The sequence below is a fragment of the Lonchura striata genome, chromosome 13 (genome assembly GCF_050655825.1).
Source record: "Lonchura striata isolate lonStrDom1 chromosome 13, ASM5065582v1, whole genome shotgun sequence".
Taxonomy (NCBI): Eukaryota; Metazoa; Chordata; class Aves; order Passeriformes; family Estrildidae; genus Lonchura; species Lonchura striata.
The window spans coordinates 14151491-14168850 of record NC_140715.1 but is presented as its reverse complement, the minus strand read 5'-3'; the positions used below and the strand labels follow the sequence as shown (position 1 = coordinate 14168850).

The following is a 17360-nucleotide window of genomic DNA, read 5'->3' as shown; positions in this document are numbered from 1 at the left end:
AGCCAATGTTAACGACCGGCTTGCAACACACTGGCTTTTACCGACCTCAGTGAAAATTGTGACAATAAATCTGCCTCAGGCTCCAGTCGTTAAGTTGTCCTCAATACCACAAAAATCCCTGCATATTTTCTGTTTACTTTGGCCCTGAAAACGCTGTGCTCTGTTACAGTGTTAATGGCAAGAGAGATTTTCGGGGCCTTGGCCGCGGCAGCGGGAGGAGCGGATGGAGGGAACGGGCTCTGTTTGGTGCGTTCAGCACATTTTATCAGCTTATCCGATCCGTAGGCAGATGAAACACTGCAAGTCAAGCGGGGTGAGAAGAGATTTCCCAACAGGGTAAGCAGGCATTTGGAGGCAGGAGGAGTGTGGGAACTGCAAGGGAGAGGAAGGTTTGGGACCTGGGGCTGGGGAAGGCTCTGTTCCCTTTTTCTGGCCGAGAGTTCGGGCTGAGGGGCAGGACCATGTGTGTGGCATCTCCTTGCACAAGCTCTGTGGACAAACCCAAAGGTCTCCCGGGTGCTGTAGGCATATCCTGATGCATCCCAGAGACCATCCTGGAGATGTGATGCTGAGGAGCTGGACCAGGGCTGACCTGCGCAGCCGTTCCCATGTTATCCTCGCATCCCTGGGCTCTGGTCACCTAGCAACAGTGCATCAGATCTCACAGCAGCCTTAAATAAATGGTGTTCAGCAGGACTGTGAACCCTGCCGGGCCCCACATCCGCATCCCCACTGCTGCAGCCTTGGCTCTGGCAGCTCTGCAGTTGCCAGCACAGTCTGTCATGTGCTGCCAGGGCAGCTACATAATCCGTGCTCATGCTTTCCCCTTCCTCAATCCCCTCCATCCTCCCGGATTTAAGCCAGTCCTGTGGCACCTGGTACACTGGGAGCTGCTTTCATCATATTTGAGAATCAACTTCTCCCAGGGCGGGATCCCAACCCTGCCTTGACTTGGAGCTGCATCCCCTGTTTTCATTTAGCTCGATGTTTAGGGGAGCTGAATATGGGTTATACCTTTCCATTTATAGTTTTAGCAAAGCATGATTGGATTTTGTTCCAGTCATTTTTTATCTTGACTAAAATGTCGGTTTTGAAGACCTATTATTAGCAATTTTTTGTATAGCTTCTGGATTACTGCAGATAATCATGAATCACCCTCTGCAGTATTGATATAGGTACTCTAAGCCTCCCAACAACCACCCTGTAAGTAATGCCTGTGATTACAAGCAGAAAACCCTCAATGGTAACGGGTGTGATTGGAATATGGGAATGGTGCTCCAGATCCAGTGTCTGCAGAGCACATTTCTCCAACAGAGCACATTCCTCCTGTGTGTGGCAGGAGTCCTGGTGCACATGCTGTGGCTCAGTTCCAGCTCCCAGTTCCAGCCTGGGACTTTGCTTCCAGCCCCTTCCAACCCCTTCTCTACATTTGTCCTGCTGGGTGCCCTTGTTGCCTTACGTGGTCTCCCAGTGCTGGTTTGGTGCTTTCTGATTAGGAAACTGCATCTCTTTGCTTGATCTGGTGGTTTTACTGGTGCCTGGTGGGCAGCTGCCTACACTGGAGTGAACACAGCACACCCAGACCCCTGGCTCCATGAGGAGGCTGCTCCAGGCCCCTCTGCTTTGGAATGAAGTTATTTGCACCCATCATAAAATCTTAGAATCATTAAATTTGGAAAAGCCCTCTAAGATCATCATGTCCAACCATTAAGCCAGAACTGGCAGTTTCACTCCTAAACCATGTCTCTAAGCACCAAATCTATATGTTGTTTCAACACTTCCAGGGATGGTGATTCCACCACTTCCCTGGGCAGCCTGTTTCAATGCTTGACTACCCTTTCAGTGAAGAAATTTTTCTCAACATCCAATCTCAACCTCCTCTGGCACAATCTCACCCTGCAGAGTTTGTCTGCAAATGCCATGTGCTGCCTCTGAGGAATCACTCATGGAGTTTTCTGTTCAAGTGAAATACTCCAGTGTTCTCAGTAAATTCAGTTGAGAGAAACTGGGTTTTATTCTCATTACTCTGCTCTGTTTCCCATTCAGGAGGGAGGAATACAAGCTCCAAAGTTTAATCCTAGATTTCTCTACTGACAAAGCTCACTGCACAGCCAGGAAAGGAAGCTCTGCTTGGCTTGGGCAGAACTGATACAGCATCATGCTCATCCTGGACCTCTTCTGTGCTAGTTTAAGGTCCATAGGGTGTCTGGGTTTAAGCCAGGACCTTCTGGTTTGACTCCTCTTAGGAAGCACTAGCAACAGCAATGCTGCTGTGTTACAAACCAGGGCAAAGGGAAACGTGGGTGCTCAATATTCAAAGCTCCATTCCCTTATATCTTGCTTTCCACCCTGCTAAAATGTGGGCACCCTGGGCCTTCGAAGAAACTTCAAAGGAGGCAGCACACCCTCTTCTGTTAGCACTAAAGACTGATGAATAATAGAGTGGACCCACCCACTTGTACTTTAATCTGTCATGTTCTATGGAAATTAAGCCTTTCTTTTACAAGAAGGCAATTTGTGCTCTTGGCATCCTGGGTGAGAAGGAGCTCTCATCTCCTGTTGGATTATTGATACCTTTTGTATTAAGCAATGCAGTGTCTAATTGGGCTCTTTGCCTGTTCTGAACCACTCCCCAGACAGTGCTCAACAGCACAGAGATTTTTGGAAAGGGTGGGAGCGGGAGCTTCCAACACCTGTGCCCAGGGTTTGCTGCTGCCTGCAGGGATGGGTGGGCAGAGAGCAGCTGCGGGTCTGGCTGGACATGCTCCCTGCCCTGTTCCTGCTCCAGCAGCATGGTTGTGGACAGCCTTGATGTGAAACTCTTTGAAATGCCACTCCTGAGCTTTCTGATTTCGTCTCCTGCCAGGATGGAAAACAACCCTTGGTGCTGGGGAGCAGCAGCGTCTCTGCCGTGGTCCCCCAGAGTGCTGAGGAAACTCATCCTGGATAAACAGGCATCCATTTGCCCGAAGGGGGTACAGGTGTGAGCCCTGCTGGCACGGGCAGCTGTGTTTTCCTTGTGCTCAAGTGGGGTTATAAACAAGCAGGGTGCTGAGGCCATCCTGCCCTGCCCTGCTGCGAGCTCAGCGGTGATAAAGGGCTCCTTGTCTGGGGCAGGCACCTGAGCCAATCCAGGGAGTGCTGGGCTTCATCCTCCTCATCCCCCACGCCTTGGCAGCAGGCAGAGCTCTGGGTGGGCACCCTGCCCACCGGCCGTCGCATCTCCTGCCAGCCCAAACCCACCGGCTGCCTTTGAAGAGGTTGCACCTGAACGGGGAGATGGAATTTAAGGGCAGGCAGGAGCCAGGAGGCTGCCCAGCCCTGGGGAGAGGATGGCCAGTCCCTTGCTCTGCTGTGGCTTGGGAGGAGAGCCAGGACCGTGGTGGAGTTTTAGGAGGACATGGAGGGGCTGGGGCTGCTCCCATGGACCCAGGAGTTTGCTGGGTTCCTGCATACCTCATGGCCATGGCTGCTCCAAGAGGGAAGCCTGTTCAGGGGCTCCACCAAAGGTGCCAGGATGCAGCCTGGAATGGCTCTGGGATGCAGAGACATTTGCCAGGCAGGTGCTGGGAAGAATTGCTCTTTCTTTCCCAGCCTGGGTGAGGCTGAAAGTGATGCCAGCATCTTGCATACTTTGAGGATTGAGGAGTTTCTGTGTCTCCCATGATAAATCGTGTCAGGAATGAAGGTGGGGGAGTCCAAAATCAATAAGCTGGGGAAGCCAGTGTCAGGGTCACATGGCAGTGCTGCCAGAAACCTATGCTAAATGCTTAAATCCTTCCTTCCGCTGCCTTGGGACCTTCAAAGAGAGCCCTCGGAGGCCAGGGAACTGCTGACTCTTTTTTTATACAATATTTTAGCAAGGCTCAGTCCTTCTGGAAGGTGAGTGTGTTGGGGGCAAAGTAAAGTCCACACTGGGAGCCTGAGCCATGAGAGCCTGACGGGACCAGGCCACATCCACGTGCTCTCAATCTTCTTATCAAACATTGCTACACCTGGGCAGGTTCCTCATCTCCAGCCTGTCCTGCCTGCAAAGCCGGAACTTGAATTGCTTCCTGTCACCCTCTCCAAAACCTGTGGCGATCCACATCTCAACACATTCCTGGTTCACAGCAAAGGGAATTCTCCATCTAGACTGCCAAGCCATGATGGGAGCCGTGGGGCTCTGCTGCGAAACTCCAGCGGGGAGCACCTCGCTTCAGGGAGTGCTGGATTTTGGGTTGGAAAGAGGGAGCAGGACGAGGAGCGAGAGCACCCAGGCGACGTGGAAAGCTTGCCATAAGGCATGGGAAGGAGGGAGCGGTGCCAAACCCATGGGCTCCTCTCCAGCTCTTCAAAGCAAATCGTTAGAGAGAGGAGAGGAGAAGGCGGCGAGCTGCAGTTTCCCAGAGGGTGGAGAAAGGCAAGGGAAAGAATATTATGTGAAGGAAGGGAAGCTGATGGACTGAAGTCTCCCAAATGAAAAGGAAGGAAGAAAACAAACATGAGCAGGAAGGCGTAGAAGTAATTTCACAGGAGGATTTGCAGAAAATCATTGAGATGCATCATCACAATGACCAAAAACAGAAGAAAAATTCCTAAACCTAAGAGGAACTTTTTTATTCAGGGCTTTTATTTCCTATTTTGCTGGTACTGCAGGACCTGGAGAGGAGGAAGGGGAACAGCAGTGTTTTTATGGGGAACAAACCCTGGCCAAGCTCAGCATGTGTTGTCAGAGGCTATGGTTTACATTAGAAAAGACTCTAATACTGTGCTACGGCTTCCAAGTGCCTTTTGACGGTGATGATTATTTTCAACTGCTCAAATGGTGTGAAATACAGGCAGGGAATTGAAAAAAAAGACCATTTGGCTTCAAGAAAAAAATCCAGTGCCCCTGTAAGAGGGAGAGCTGATGCTCTCCTCTCTGCTCCATAACGTGCTGCCTTGGTGGCTTTGGCATCCTGTGCCATGGCTGCTGCTGCACCGCTCTTCGTCCTTTCAGCAGTGATTAGGGTTGCATAACCAGGAACTGATGCAGATTTGCTGTTTTCTCCTCCTCTTGCTCCAGCTCCCAGAGAGTGAATTATGGCATGTTCAAAAACCTCTGAGTTTCCCCAACCCAAATCTTGTCCCTGTAATCTGGCGGAGGTCTTGCTGCAGCGGTTGTCACTAGAAAATTGGTTTCTATCCACAGGGTCCATATGGCCAGAGGCAGAGAGGTGCTGGGCTCTGTGTGGGAAAAATGAGGTCCTAGAGTGGGCAAAAGAATATGGAGGGCTGGTGGGGGAGGAGGCAGGTCCTGGCACTGCCTGGCAGGAATGCTGCCTGCCTGAAATGCACCGGGGAGGGAAGATGGTCCTTGGGGATAGCCCTGGAGGATAAGACACTGGGGAACAAAGAGTACTCCTGACACAAAGAAGTCCAGGACAGAACCATTTACCAGGCTGAGGACATGATGTCCAGGACCACGTGGAGGCTCCCAAAGTCAGTGGAAAAGTGCTCATCTCCAGCCCCATCCTCTCCTGGGCTTGGAACTAGGGATGCCTCCAGCCTCTTTCCCTCACCACAAATTACCTGGCCCCTTCTATCAGCCTTTCCCCCCTTTCTAGACAAAACAACCTTTCCCCACTCCTGGGACTGCTCCTTTCTTCTCCAGACTTGCCTAGCCTCTTTCATCATGCCAATAAAAGAGTAAATGCATCACACGCTGGCCAGGGAGAGTGGAAACCCTTAAACATCTAAGAGGCGAGAGCGACAAGAGGTGTTTTTCTGAGGCTCCCTGATGCCCTGTTAGGTCAAATGTCTTGCTCTGAAGCAGGAGAGAGGGGACTTGTTAAAAACCTTTCATTTTTCTGATTTTTAAGGTCCTGTTTCAGCAGGCCGGAGGCCGAGGCGTGAGTGGGGCTGTCGGAGGGGAAGGGCAGTGAGCTGACAGCGTGCAAACAGATTGTGCAATATTTGCCTTGCACAGAGCTCCCATTGTAAAGCCTGGGAGTTCTGCTTCCAATAAATCCCCTGCCATAATGCCCCATTGATGGCAAGAGAAAGGCAGTATTGAGGGCTGAAACAGCTACAGCCTCAGGAAGGGTTAAAAAATAGAGAAAAGGGGGGAAAAAGTAAAAAAAAAAAAAGAAAGATTTGAGACTTAGTTTTAAACTTTGCTGTGTGGCCCTCGTGGCAGATCGCAGGCGCAGAGAAATATGTGGAGCCTGTTTGCATAACCCCATTTGCAGCGAGCACTTTCGGAGCCAAAACGCAAGTGCGGCCGGAGCTGGGGGGCGGTGGGGAGAAAAAAGCAGGAAGGGCTGTGTTTATTTTCATTCTTGCCCCAGGCCACATAAAATTAATAATTTGAAAAAAAGTAATAATTAAATATTTGGTCAGAGAACCAGCTGTGCAAATGTGAGGAGCTGTCACAGCTGCAGGGACATGGAGGGACTTGGTCCAGGCACTGGTCAGGGTTTGAAGACTCACAGGTCATGTACCTGGGTGTAAAGGCACCAAAAAGGAGCGTTTTGGACTTTGGCTGGTGACTTTACCCTGGTTGCTGAGTGATTCCTCAGCATAGCGGCTTGGTTCCAGCTGGGAAGGGTCTGCAGGCACCTGGAAGGGCTGGGCTAGGGTGCAGGTGGGTGATGCTGTGCCCACAGAACTGCTGCCAGCCCCACATCACCCAGCACCCAGCTCACCTGCTGGGCCTCCCCATCATCCTGAACTGATACTGCTGCTGCAGACAGGGCTGGGAGGGAGATTCAGTGTCTTTTGTCACAGCAGCTGATGTAATGGGAGGAGCAGGGCTGTCCTTGCCAGGGCAGATGCAGGACCAAAGCAGGCAGGGTCTGCTGGCTGGCTCAGCACTCACAGCCAGGCCAGCTGCCAGGGGAAATCTCCCCATTGTGCAACATGCTGGAGCTCTCCAAGGAAGCTCCTGGCTCTTCAGACATCTTTGAGTGAGGCTGGACGAGTGACTGCCTTGAATTAAGAGCGGTTGAGGGGGTGCCTGCAGGCCCTGAGTACTTTTTCCATCCCAAGACCTTGTGATGCATTAATCACTCTCAGAGCAGCTGTGCAGACAGCTTAAATCGTCCTGACCCCAAAACTCCAGACTTGTAATTTCTTCCTCCTCCTCTCTGCTAGCCGCTCCCTTCTCCTGCCTCCTGTCATGGTATCGGTGGGGTTGGTTGGAGGGTCCCACTGCACCCCATTCCCTGGGATCTGGAGTGTTTTCACTGTATCCCTTGCTGCTTTTCACCCTTTCATAATTTCTTGGAGGAGCACTCAGAAAGTGTCCATGTGCTGCTGAGACCTAGCCAGCTGTCCCCGAACCTTCTGAGCAGGGTCACTGCCAACAAATTCACTATTTATTCACCCTTTGGCTCTTGGAAAAGCTCCCTTGGCTGAGTTAACCCTGCTGTTTCCTCCCCAGACCTAGGGCCAGCTTGGACCCATCACTGATTTAACTGAGCTGGCTGCCCTGGCTGGCACAGAATGTCCCCTCCATGTGTCTGTACGTGCCCACGTCCCTGTTGCCACCTCCTTCCCTCCTTCAACCCTCTGAGCTTTGGTCACTGACAGCAGCTTAAACTCAGGATGACTCTCCCAGCCTGTGCCTCCTGATCCTAAGGGTGTGAGCTGGATGTGACCCACCACACAGCTGTGGAGCAGCAAATCCTCACACCCAGGAGGTGCTTGGCTCTGCTCTTGCTCCTCAGAGGTGGGATCCAGCCCTGCTCCTCGTAGGTGGGCTCCAAACCCACTCCTGTGACCACACATCCCTTCTGCTGCCCCCTCCTGCACCTCCCTCCTGCTCATCCTCTGGCCCCAAGCAAGACATAGTTTATCAGTGATCTGTGTTGCCTTGAACCCAGTTTCTCTGCCATGTCTCAGGCCTGACATCTTCAATTTCCTCTCTCATCTGTAACACTCACCCAAGTGGACCATTATTTATTATTTGGGAAGAGCTCTGATTACAAGCCCTGGCAATAACTCTGTCTCTGGTTTGGGGTGTGTGTAAAGAGCCATGTGTACAGGAGAACACAGGACCCAGGAGACAGGGATCCCCCACCTCTATTTCCCTTCAGTCACATCCAGGTTTTTCCAGGAGGAGGATATTTTTCAAAACTAAAGGTGTTGGGGAAGAAAAGGAGGCAAGTGGTGGGAAGGAGGAGGGAAAGAGAGAAGAGAATCGGGTGGAAGAAATGAGAGATGAGCCCCTGGGGATTAATCAAACCTCACTGAAGGGCTTAGCCCAGCCCTTCTGAGCTGTTGAGTGAGCAGGGGTTCCTGCCAGCAGGGAAAAGCACAGAACACAGCTATCCATCCCTGCCTCCTGCTCCTGTCCCCTGCACCCCTCCCTGTGCTCCTGCAAGCCCCTGAGCCCCGGCTCTGTCCTGGTCCCTGTCCTTGACCCCATGCTCTCTGCCTGTGTCTCAAGCTAGGAGGGAGAAGCCCATCCTCCCTTTGCTGTTCCTGGGAGTCCCGGAGAGTGAGGAGCCTTTGATCCCTCCTCCCCACTCCTCCATGGTGTCTAGGGTCCTAGGGAGCAGCCTGGTGTGGGGCAGGGGGGACACTTGGGGACTGGAGGGTCAGTGGAAGGACAGGGAGTGTGAGAGGAGCCCAGGGGGGGGGATCTGGGAAGGGAAAATGTAGGGAGCCATGGAGCCATCTGTCTCATCCACTCTTCTGAACCAGTTCTGAAGGCAGAGTCCTCCCAGACCCCAGTGAGCCCCCACCACAGCCCTGCAGGTGTAAAGGCAGATGGCATGGCTGGGCTGGGGGCTCTTGGTGTGCCCAGTGTACTGGGACCCCTCAGGTCCATCACTTTGGAACTGCAAACAGCCACAGGACTCTGCTTGGGCCAGCTCTGACAGGGATGGGTCAATGTGAGTGGGTTTGTGCAAAAAATCCCCTTTCCTGGGCCATGTCCTTGGCTGGGAAAGTGGGGGGGGACAAGATGGATACCAGGCACGAGGGCTTCCTGGTGAGTGCTGGCCCTGCAGAAGGAATTGCACAGGGCCATCGCACATCTCTGCCAACTCCTTCCCTGAAGCATCAGGGCACTGGCCCCTTGTCCCAGCACCCCAAGCTCAGATCAGTACCCCCTGCATTGGCAGAAGTCTCTGGTTCCCATCAAACCTTGCTCCTCTCTGGCTGTGACAATGGCCCTTTCCCGCCTCAGTTTCCCCACTTGGAAAATGGGTGCAGCAGCACCCACCACTCCTTACTGCTCTGCAAGTCCCCGAGTGGTTTTATTAACACTGGAGGTGTTCAAGCAAGTTTTTGCAACTTCTCGTCGCTCGGGGTTTATTTGGACGATGGTCCTGTCAGTGTGGGCAGCTGGCCCCAGCAATCCCTCCCAGAGATCCAGCCCTTCCCGCTGGATGCTGCGGGAGCTTCAGCTGAGCATCCCACCGCGGGTCCTGATCCATGTGTCACACGCCTCGGTGGCTCAGGGAACGCCACGCTTAGGACCCTGCGTGCCCTGGGGCTTCCCAGCTTTTTGCTGGAGCTGCTGAGCTGGGAGGGGCCGAGCCGGCAGCTCCCCATAAACCTGGCGGCTTAGAGCAACTCCTGACAGATGTTGGGACTCTGCCTGGGAGCGGAGGCTGGGAAAGAGAGAGGGCGGCTCTTGCCCGGAGAGCGAGGAGGAGAGCTCGGCACCCCTGGCTTGAACTTTAGCACCCTCTTCCGCAGGAGTTTAAAGACGAGGATCGCCGGACCCCGAGCGAGCCGCCCGGATAGCCGGGCAGGCGCAGGGCTGGAGCAGACCAGAAGCCAGAACAACTTTCTCTGACGGGGACTTTGTGGAGCTCTTCATAAAGAAATAACAGCAGGGGAAAGCCCCAGGAAGCCAGGAAGCGTTTCCAGCGCTCGGGACGCTGGTGAGCGGCTCCGGGCCGCCGGCAGCCCGTGCGAGGAGCCCGTCCCGCCGTGCAGATGTGTGTGATTGGAGCAGCGTGAGCTTATTTTCCTTTGACTGAAGGCAACCCAGCCCCGGCGGATTAAGCTCTTTGTGTGCACGCCAGTGTGCCTGGATGGAAGCTGCTCCCGCAAAACCAGCTGCGAGGGTTGTGGGGAGCATCCTCTAGGTCAGGGAGCCCTCCTGGAGGAGGGGGAGAGCTCCTGTTTCCGTGGCTCTGAGGCGATGCTGGGACAGTAACACCCTTGGCAGGCAGCACAGCGCTTCGGGATGGCCGTCTATGCCCTCACGGGTTTCTCGCTCGTCAGCCTGCTCAGCTTTGGCTATTTGTCTTGGGACTGGATGAAGCCCAGTTTGGTGGCTGATGTGGCCACAGACCCCATGGAGAAATCACTGCCTCCCACCTTCACCAGGCCACCCCACATCATCTTCATTCTGACTGATGACCAGGGCTACCACGACATCGGCTATCACGGCTCAGATATCCAGACGCCGACTCTGGACAGGCTGGCAGCAGAGGGTGTGAAGCTGGAGAACTACTACATCCAGCCCATCTGCACCCCGTCCCGGAGCCAGCTGATAACTGGCAGGTAAGCCAGTGCCTGCCCACAACCTACTCATGTTCCCCTTTTGTCCTTTCTCTGAGGGGCTTAACCCCAGCTTGCTGCTAGAGTGATGCCCTGGTGTATTGGCTGAGGATGGAGATCTGGATTTCTCTAGAAAGCTTCCTGGGTAAATAGTTGATTTCCACACAGAATAAATAGTGGCACATGGCAAGAGCAAAAATATGGATGCTGCTGGGTAATAGATGTCACTTTGGGAGAGGGTGGTCCCTAGTCAGGAGGTCTTTGGTGCTGGGCAAGGAGCTGTGTCCCCAGGTAGTCCCTGACACACTGGCCCTTGGAGATTTGCTGTGAGGCCCTTGGTGTGTGCTTTCCCTGAGCACAGGGTAGAGCTGCACTAGCCAGCACAGGCTGGATGTTGCTCCACTGCCTTTTCCCATGGCAGCACAGTCAGATGTCCCCTTATCCTGGGCCATTCTGCCTTCTAAGATAGGTGGGGCTTTCTCTGGAGCAGTACTGTGTGTTCAGCATTCACTGTAGGAGGCAGATCCCACCAGACCACCTCCTGCTGAGAAGTAGGCCCCAGGGATGTGCTCACCTACTGCCTGGAGTGGTGGAGCCCACCATGGTCCAAGCAAAGGCCTCCCTTCTCTCCTGAAGGTTCTTGAGGGGTCCCAGATATCTTTGTGGTGTGCAAAGCAGGGGAGGACAGAGACAGAGGGCTTATTCAGGAGGGGCATTTTGAACCCACTTGCTTGTGCTCCCCAGCCATGACACAGCCGAGCCACCTCCCTAGGCTGGTAGCAGTGGGGACAAATGCTGGTGGCATTTTTGTGAGATGTCTGCTGAGCCTCTCTCTGTGTTCTTTGCATCTACTTTTGGTACTTATGGATGGATGAGGAGCTCTCTGTCCCTGGCTGGAGCTTGCTTCATTGGGTTGGGTTGGGGACATGGAAATCTGCATTTGTTTTGGTTCTCTAACACATAAAGTGCCATCACATCCTCCTCCAGTGCTGCTCCTCATCACCATTGCTTTCCCCTGGCTCTTGCTCCTGGCAGGTACCAGATCCACACAGGATTGCAGCACTCCATCATCCGCCCTCGGCAGCCCAACTGCCTGCCCCTCGACCAGGTCACCCTGCCACAGAAGCTGCAGGAAGCCGGCTACTCCACACACATGGTGGGCAAGTGGCACCTTGGCTTCTACAAGAAGGAGTGCCTGCCCACCCGCCGGGGCTTCGACACCTTCCTGGGCTCCCTGACAGGCAACGTGGATTACTACACCTACGACAACTGCGACGGGCCGGACGTCTGTGGCTACGACCTGCACGAGGGGGAGGACGTGGCGTGGGACCAGAGTGGGAAGTATTCCACCTTCCTGTACGCCCAGCGCGTCAGCAAGATCCTGGCATCCCACAGCCCCAAGGAGCCCATCTTCATCTACGTGGCCTTCCAAGCGGTGCACACGCCCCTGCAGTCTCCCAAGGAGTACATCTACCGCTACCGCTCCATGGGCAACGTCGCCCGCCGCAAGTACGCGGCCATGGTGACCTGCATGGATGAGGCGGTGAAGAACATCACCTGGGCCCTCAAGAAGTATGGGTACTATGACAACAGTGTGATCGTGTTCTCCACGGACAACGGTGGGCAGACCTTCTCCGGGGGAAGCAACTGGCCACTGCGGGGTCGCAAAGGGACGTACTGGGAAGGGGGAGTGCGTGGCATTGGTTTTGTCCACAGTCCCCTGATCAAGCACAAGCGTCGGACAAGCTGGGCGCTAGTTCACATTACAGACTGGTACCCTACTCTGGTCAGCCTGGCCAGGGGCAACCTGAGCAATGTCCAAGGCTTGGATGGATATGATGTCTGGCCTGCTATCAGTGAGGGCAAGGACTCACCACGCACTGAAATCCTGCACAATATTGACCCCTTGTACAACCACGCCAAGTATGGCTCCTTGGAGGATGGCTTCGGCATCTGGAACACGGCTGTGCAAGCTTCCATCCGGGTTGGGGAGTGGAAGCTCCTCACTGGTGACCCAGGGTACAGTGACTGGATACCCCCACAGACCCTGACCAACTTTCCAGGGAGCTGGTGGAACCTGGAGCGTCTCACTGATGGCCTGAAGAAGTCCGTGTGGCTCTTCAACATCACTGCCGACCCCTATGAGCGCTACGACCTCTCAGGGCAGCGCCCAGACGTGGTCAGGACCCTCCTGATGAGGCTGGTGCACTACAACCGGACAGCCATCCCGGTGCGGTACCCTGCGGAGAACCCCCGGGCTCACCCAGACTTCAACGGTGGGGCCTGGGGACCTTGGGCCAGTGAGGATGATGGGGAGGAGTGGGAAGGTGGCCGGGAGTCCCTGAAAAGCAGGAACAAGAAGAAGAAGAAGAAGTGCAAGATCTGCAAGCTGCGCTCCTTCTTCCGCAAGCTGAACACCAGGCTCATGTCCAACCGCATCTGACAGACACTCCTCCAGCATCCACCCATCCTGGCCAGGGTGGAGCTCTGGACTGCAGTGCCATGGGATGGGAGCGAGGGAGAAGGACAGGCAGGGAGGTGGCCAGTGCTTTCTTGCTCTCCCTTGCTCCAAGGTTTACTCCAAAACACTTCTCCCCCCTGGCTGGAGTGGTGGCCACAGGGAGTTGTTCCCAGTGGGTGAGGAAGGGCAGTGTGGTCTCTGCTACAGTGCTTGGTGGTGGTGAATGACTGTGCTGAGCTGGGCTGGCCCTGCACAGCTGCTTCCAAAGAGAGAGACCCTTTCCTCAAGGATTCTGCAGCCAGTCATAAGCTTTAAGTGTTGGCCATCACAAGGGCAAGAGGAAGCATGGGGTGCTCTGCCTTCACGTTAAACCTCAACATTTCTGTTTGTCCCTGGCTTGCAGCCTGCTGCCAAGCAGCTGCAACCTTTGCTCTTGCTGGGAACTCAAGGCCTCCCCCAAACCCAAGACCACATTGCTTCTTTGTGGAGCACTGGATTCCTGACCACAGATGTCAGACCTGAGATTCAACGTGGCTGGACTAAGTCATGCTGCTACTGTGACCTCATGCAGGGCTATGGCTTCCCCTCTGCACTGGCCTGGGGAGCCGGGAGCAGCCCTGATGAGGAGCTGTGGCCATGGAGGCATGGTTGGATGCTCCCAGAGGACAGGTGGTTCTCTTTGGCCTCACATTTGGGAGGCAGGTTTGACCCAGGCTCTGGTGGTGGACTGCACATGGGTTAGGTACCCAGCAGAGCCTTTCACTCAAAATTTGCCTGGACACCCCCATCATCTGCAAGCCTCTAGGCACCCCTGTTCCTCCCTATGAATCCTATACATCCAACCAGCCAACCACCCCTGTCTGCCCCTTCCCAGTGCTGGAGCTGTCCCTGTCCCCACATCCCATTGCTGAACCTGGAGCAGTAGATCTCAAGAAGGTCTCTGCAGAAGCTGATCTGCTGTTTTGTAGCTGCAGGACTTTAGAAGCCACGGTGGAGGACGGGGATGATGGGGACGTCTCCCGCCTGCCAGCAGCGCGCCACATCCCCTCGCCGCAGATGGGCACTGCTCTTCCAGCAGCGCACGCGTGGGGAGGAAAACACCTCCCCATCATCCGCTGCTGTGGGGAGCCAGCCCATCCCATCACCAGCGGCCAGGGAAGCCAGCGAAGCTCCGGGCCCCCGCGCCTTCGGCGGGGTGAGAGCGCGCACACGCGCGCTCGCAGGAGAGCTGGCGAGGATGGAAGGGGGTAAATAGCTTTGAAATCGCTTTGGATGCATGGTGCATTTCCATTTACACAATGTGTTTTACATTTCTCCCCACAGGTTTCTCTTGGTGCAGCGTGTGTAGGCGAAGGCCCTGCTGTGAATTTTGAAAATAGTTATTTTTGTCTCTGGAAAATGAGGCCCGTTAGGACTTGTCAGCTCTTGGATGAGCAGTGTGGGCTTTCTATTTTTTTTTCTTTTCCCCCCTCTCTTTCTCCCTTGCAAAATAACATTCATTTAAAATCTGTCATTGAAAGATGTGACAATTGGCAGCGTGCACACTGAATACCTTTCAGTGCTCTTTCAAGCCCTGTGTGTGAGAGAGGGATGAGGATGAGAAGAAAATGACATGTTTGTATTTTTTTTTTCTTACTCTTAGCTGGATTATTTGGGGGTAATGGGATTTTCTCTAGAAACAAAGGGGAAAAAAAACAGCTGACAGCAAAGCAGAAGAGAGGAGGCTTCTTGTAGAGCTGGGAAGGAGTTTGAAAAGCTGGAGCGTGGCAGTGTGTGTGCCAGTCCCCGCTGCTCCGCGCACGCCCATTGCTGTGCCATCCCACTCCGCTGGCTCCCTGCATCCCTGCAGGCACATCCCAAGCACAGGGTTCAGAGGGGACCCTGCTCCTCCATCAGCCCCATCTCCATCCCTGCTCCCTTAGCATGTTGCTCCAAGACGACTGTTCCACATGGCATTACCTGGGTGGAGGTGAGCCCCAGGAGGAAGCTCCACATCCTCAAACTACCTCAAATCAGCCAGCCTGGTCCCTGGAGATGTGCACCATCAGTGGGACTGCGGCACCGGCTGCCATTTGGCAAAGCCAAGCAGTTGCTGAAAATAAAGCAACATTTTGCTGAAGAAGAGGAGGCTGCTGCAGACAGAGCCAAAGCCAGGGGAGAGCAGCGGGTGATGCTGCAGGGGCTTGGGAATAAATATTAGCTAAGGGAGCGTTGGTGCTGAAGGGAATGGGAGAGCAGGGCTGGACATGATGTGGTGACAACGCTTGGGAAACAGCTTTCATTTCCATATTTACATAAATGCATCCAAGTTTAGTCCTTCTTTTATTTTCTTTCTTTTTTTTTTTTTCAAAAATGTAAATTTCCATGAAAACATGCTCCATTTTCCTCCCTTCTCTTTTACAAACATCCCCATGAAAATGCTCGTCTGGTCTCACTTCCTCTTTCTGGGTTTGGATCTGCTGGGCTGATGCTGGGTTTGCAGTCAGCCTGGCCACAGTGGTGGATCTTCTGTCATCTGTATTTTAATTAAAAAGAGTTGGATTCTGAATCTTTGCAAGAAAAAACAGCTGAAGGAAAAGCTTAGTCCCTGAAAACAAAGAGGAGAAGTAGGCAGGAGCATCTCCGGGTGCTAGGAGAGAGCAAAGCCTCCAGCCTGAGGACAGCAGCTGTCCTTCACCCCTGATTCCAGCTGTGCTGTGTCTTAACATTGGGCTGGGAAAGGAGATGCAGCTGCTGCCACGTGTTCTCCTCATCACAGCAATGCTCTTAATGGTCTGTGCTGTGAAAAACGCAGCTATGTGCCAAAATCCCATGTTTTCAGAGAGCTGAAGTCCTCTGAGACTGTGTGCGCGCTCTGGCTGCCAAGGGGTTAATGCAGCTGGAGAGATGCTCAAGCAGTGGAGTTCCCCGCACCCGGGAGATGTGTTTTCACAGACAGGCTGAGGCTCCCCTCCCTCCCAACCTCCCTTCAAAGCTCCTGGCAAGCCCCAGGGAGCTCCCGAGCCCAGCAGGAGCTGGGTGCAGGATGGGGGCCTGGAGGGAAGGGGCAGGGGGTGCAGCCGGGGCCCCCGGGGATGGAGAGGTGGTGGCTGCCTCTCTGTCCGTGTGGACTGGCTGTCCCCACCCTGGCTGTTTCCAGCCTGCTGGCTGGAGCGAGTGGGAAGGGGATGGGCTGGGAAAGAATGGAGTTGGGATGGGATAGAGATGGGGAGGAGGATAAGAGGGGGGTGGGGCTGGGCTGGGCTGGGCTGGGAAGAGGAGGGGAGTGGGATAGGACGGGGATGGAATAGGGATCGATGCATTAGGCAGGACTGGGGGTACGTCAGAGCCTCTCCAACCCCACAGGCAACTCCCACCGGAGAGAGGGAAGAAGCCCAGTATCAGGCCAGGGGATGGACATCCCAGCAAACTGCCCCAGTGGCAGAGCACCCTGAGCATCTCAGAAGGTGTTCTGCATCAGGGGCACTTGTGTTCTTTCTCATGCCAGTGATCTGAGGACATGTGGTTTTGCAGGTTCCCCCCACTCAGATCTGGTGCACGATGGTTCCAGGGAGCCACATGGCACCTACTGATTGTCCCCAAGTGTCATGGGCATGTCCATTGGAGGGTCTTTGCCTATGAACCCTGCTGTAGGGGAGAGAGTGGCACTGAGAACACCCTGTCTCAGCCAAAAGCACCTTCCTGTGGTTGCAGGAACAACTGCTGGGCCCATAGGGACAGGGCACGTTTGCAAACACAGCCCTAAATGTAAATCAGCTCTCCTCACCACGGTATTTATAATCTTATCTAAAAATAACCCCAAATTCAGCTTTCCAGAGGACAGCAACTGAGCATCCCCCAGACCCCAGCTTGCATGTGAAACTGTCCCAGTAATTTTGGGATCTCTGCAGTATGTAATTGGCAGCCTGGCTGGTTTGGTGTGCGAGGCACTGCTGCAAGCCCCATCCCCTGGGAGCAGGGGCAACTGCTGCAGCCCCCCAGGACACGTGGGTCCTTCCTGAGCTGCGCATCCCGTGGGGTTGGGGTTCAGCATCCGACCTCGGGTGCCCACCCTGGGCCAGCCCCGTGGTGCAGAAACCAAAGCTCTACAGGCAGAGCTAGAGGAGGGTGTGGGGAGCAGGATGCATTTTTGGAGAGGCCAGCCCAGTGATGGAGAGGAGCACTGGGGATGAAGGTCTCCATCAGGTGGCCAGACCCGAGCATGGCAGCAGAAGAGCAGCATGGCTCCCAAAGCCCTGCAGGAGCAAATCTTGGGATGGTGGGAACAGACACATCCTGAGAATATCCGGAGGCCTCTGGGAGAGGACTGGGACTATTCCCCCCTACAGGGGAACCCCCAGCCCAGAGGTGAAAGATTCCGCCCAGAGGTGCAAGATTCCACCCAGAGCTCCTGCTCCCCTCGGTCTGTCCCCAG

At 54.4% G+C, this 17360-nt stretch overlaps 1 protein-coding gene across 1 annotated transcript; it reads left to right on the top strand.

The window, feature by feature from the left end:
• Positions 1-9339: 9339 nt before the first annotated feature.
• ARSI (arylsulfatase family member I) lies at positions 9340-15501 on the top strand. The gene is made up of 2 exons (XM_021552220.3): positions 9340-10488; positions 11521-15501. Exons 1-2 carry the CDS (start codon positions 10169-10171, stop codon positions 12926-12928), a joined length of 1728 nt encoding a protein of 575 aa, XP_021407895.2. The 5' UTR covers positions 9340-10168; the 3' UTR covers positions 12929-15501.
• Positions 15502-17360: the final 1859 nt, after the last annotated feature.

What these genes read in the sequence shown, in the direction of transcription:
- ARSI (XM_021552220.3), top strand. Translation starts at nt 10,169, where the DNA reads ATGGCCGTCTATGCCCTCACGGGTTTCTCGCTCGTCAGCCTGCTCAGC. An exon ending in AGCCAGCTGATAACTGGCAG is followed by an intron (nt 10,489 to 11,520) that starts GTAAGCCAGTGC and finishes TGCTCCTGGCAG; the next exon opens with GTACCAGATCCACACAGGAT.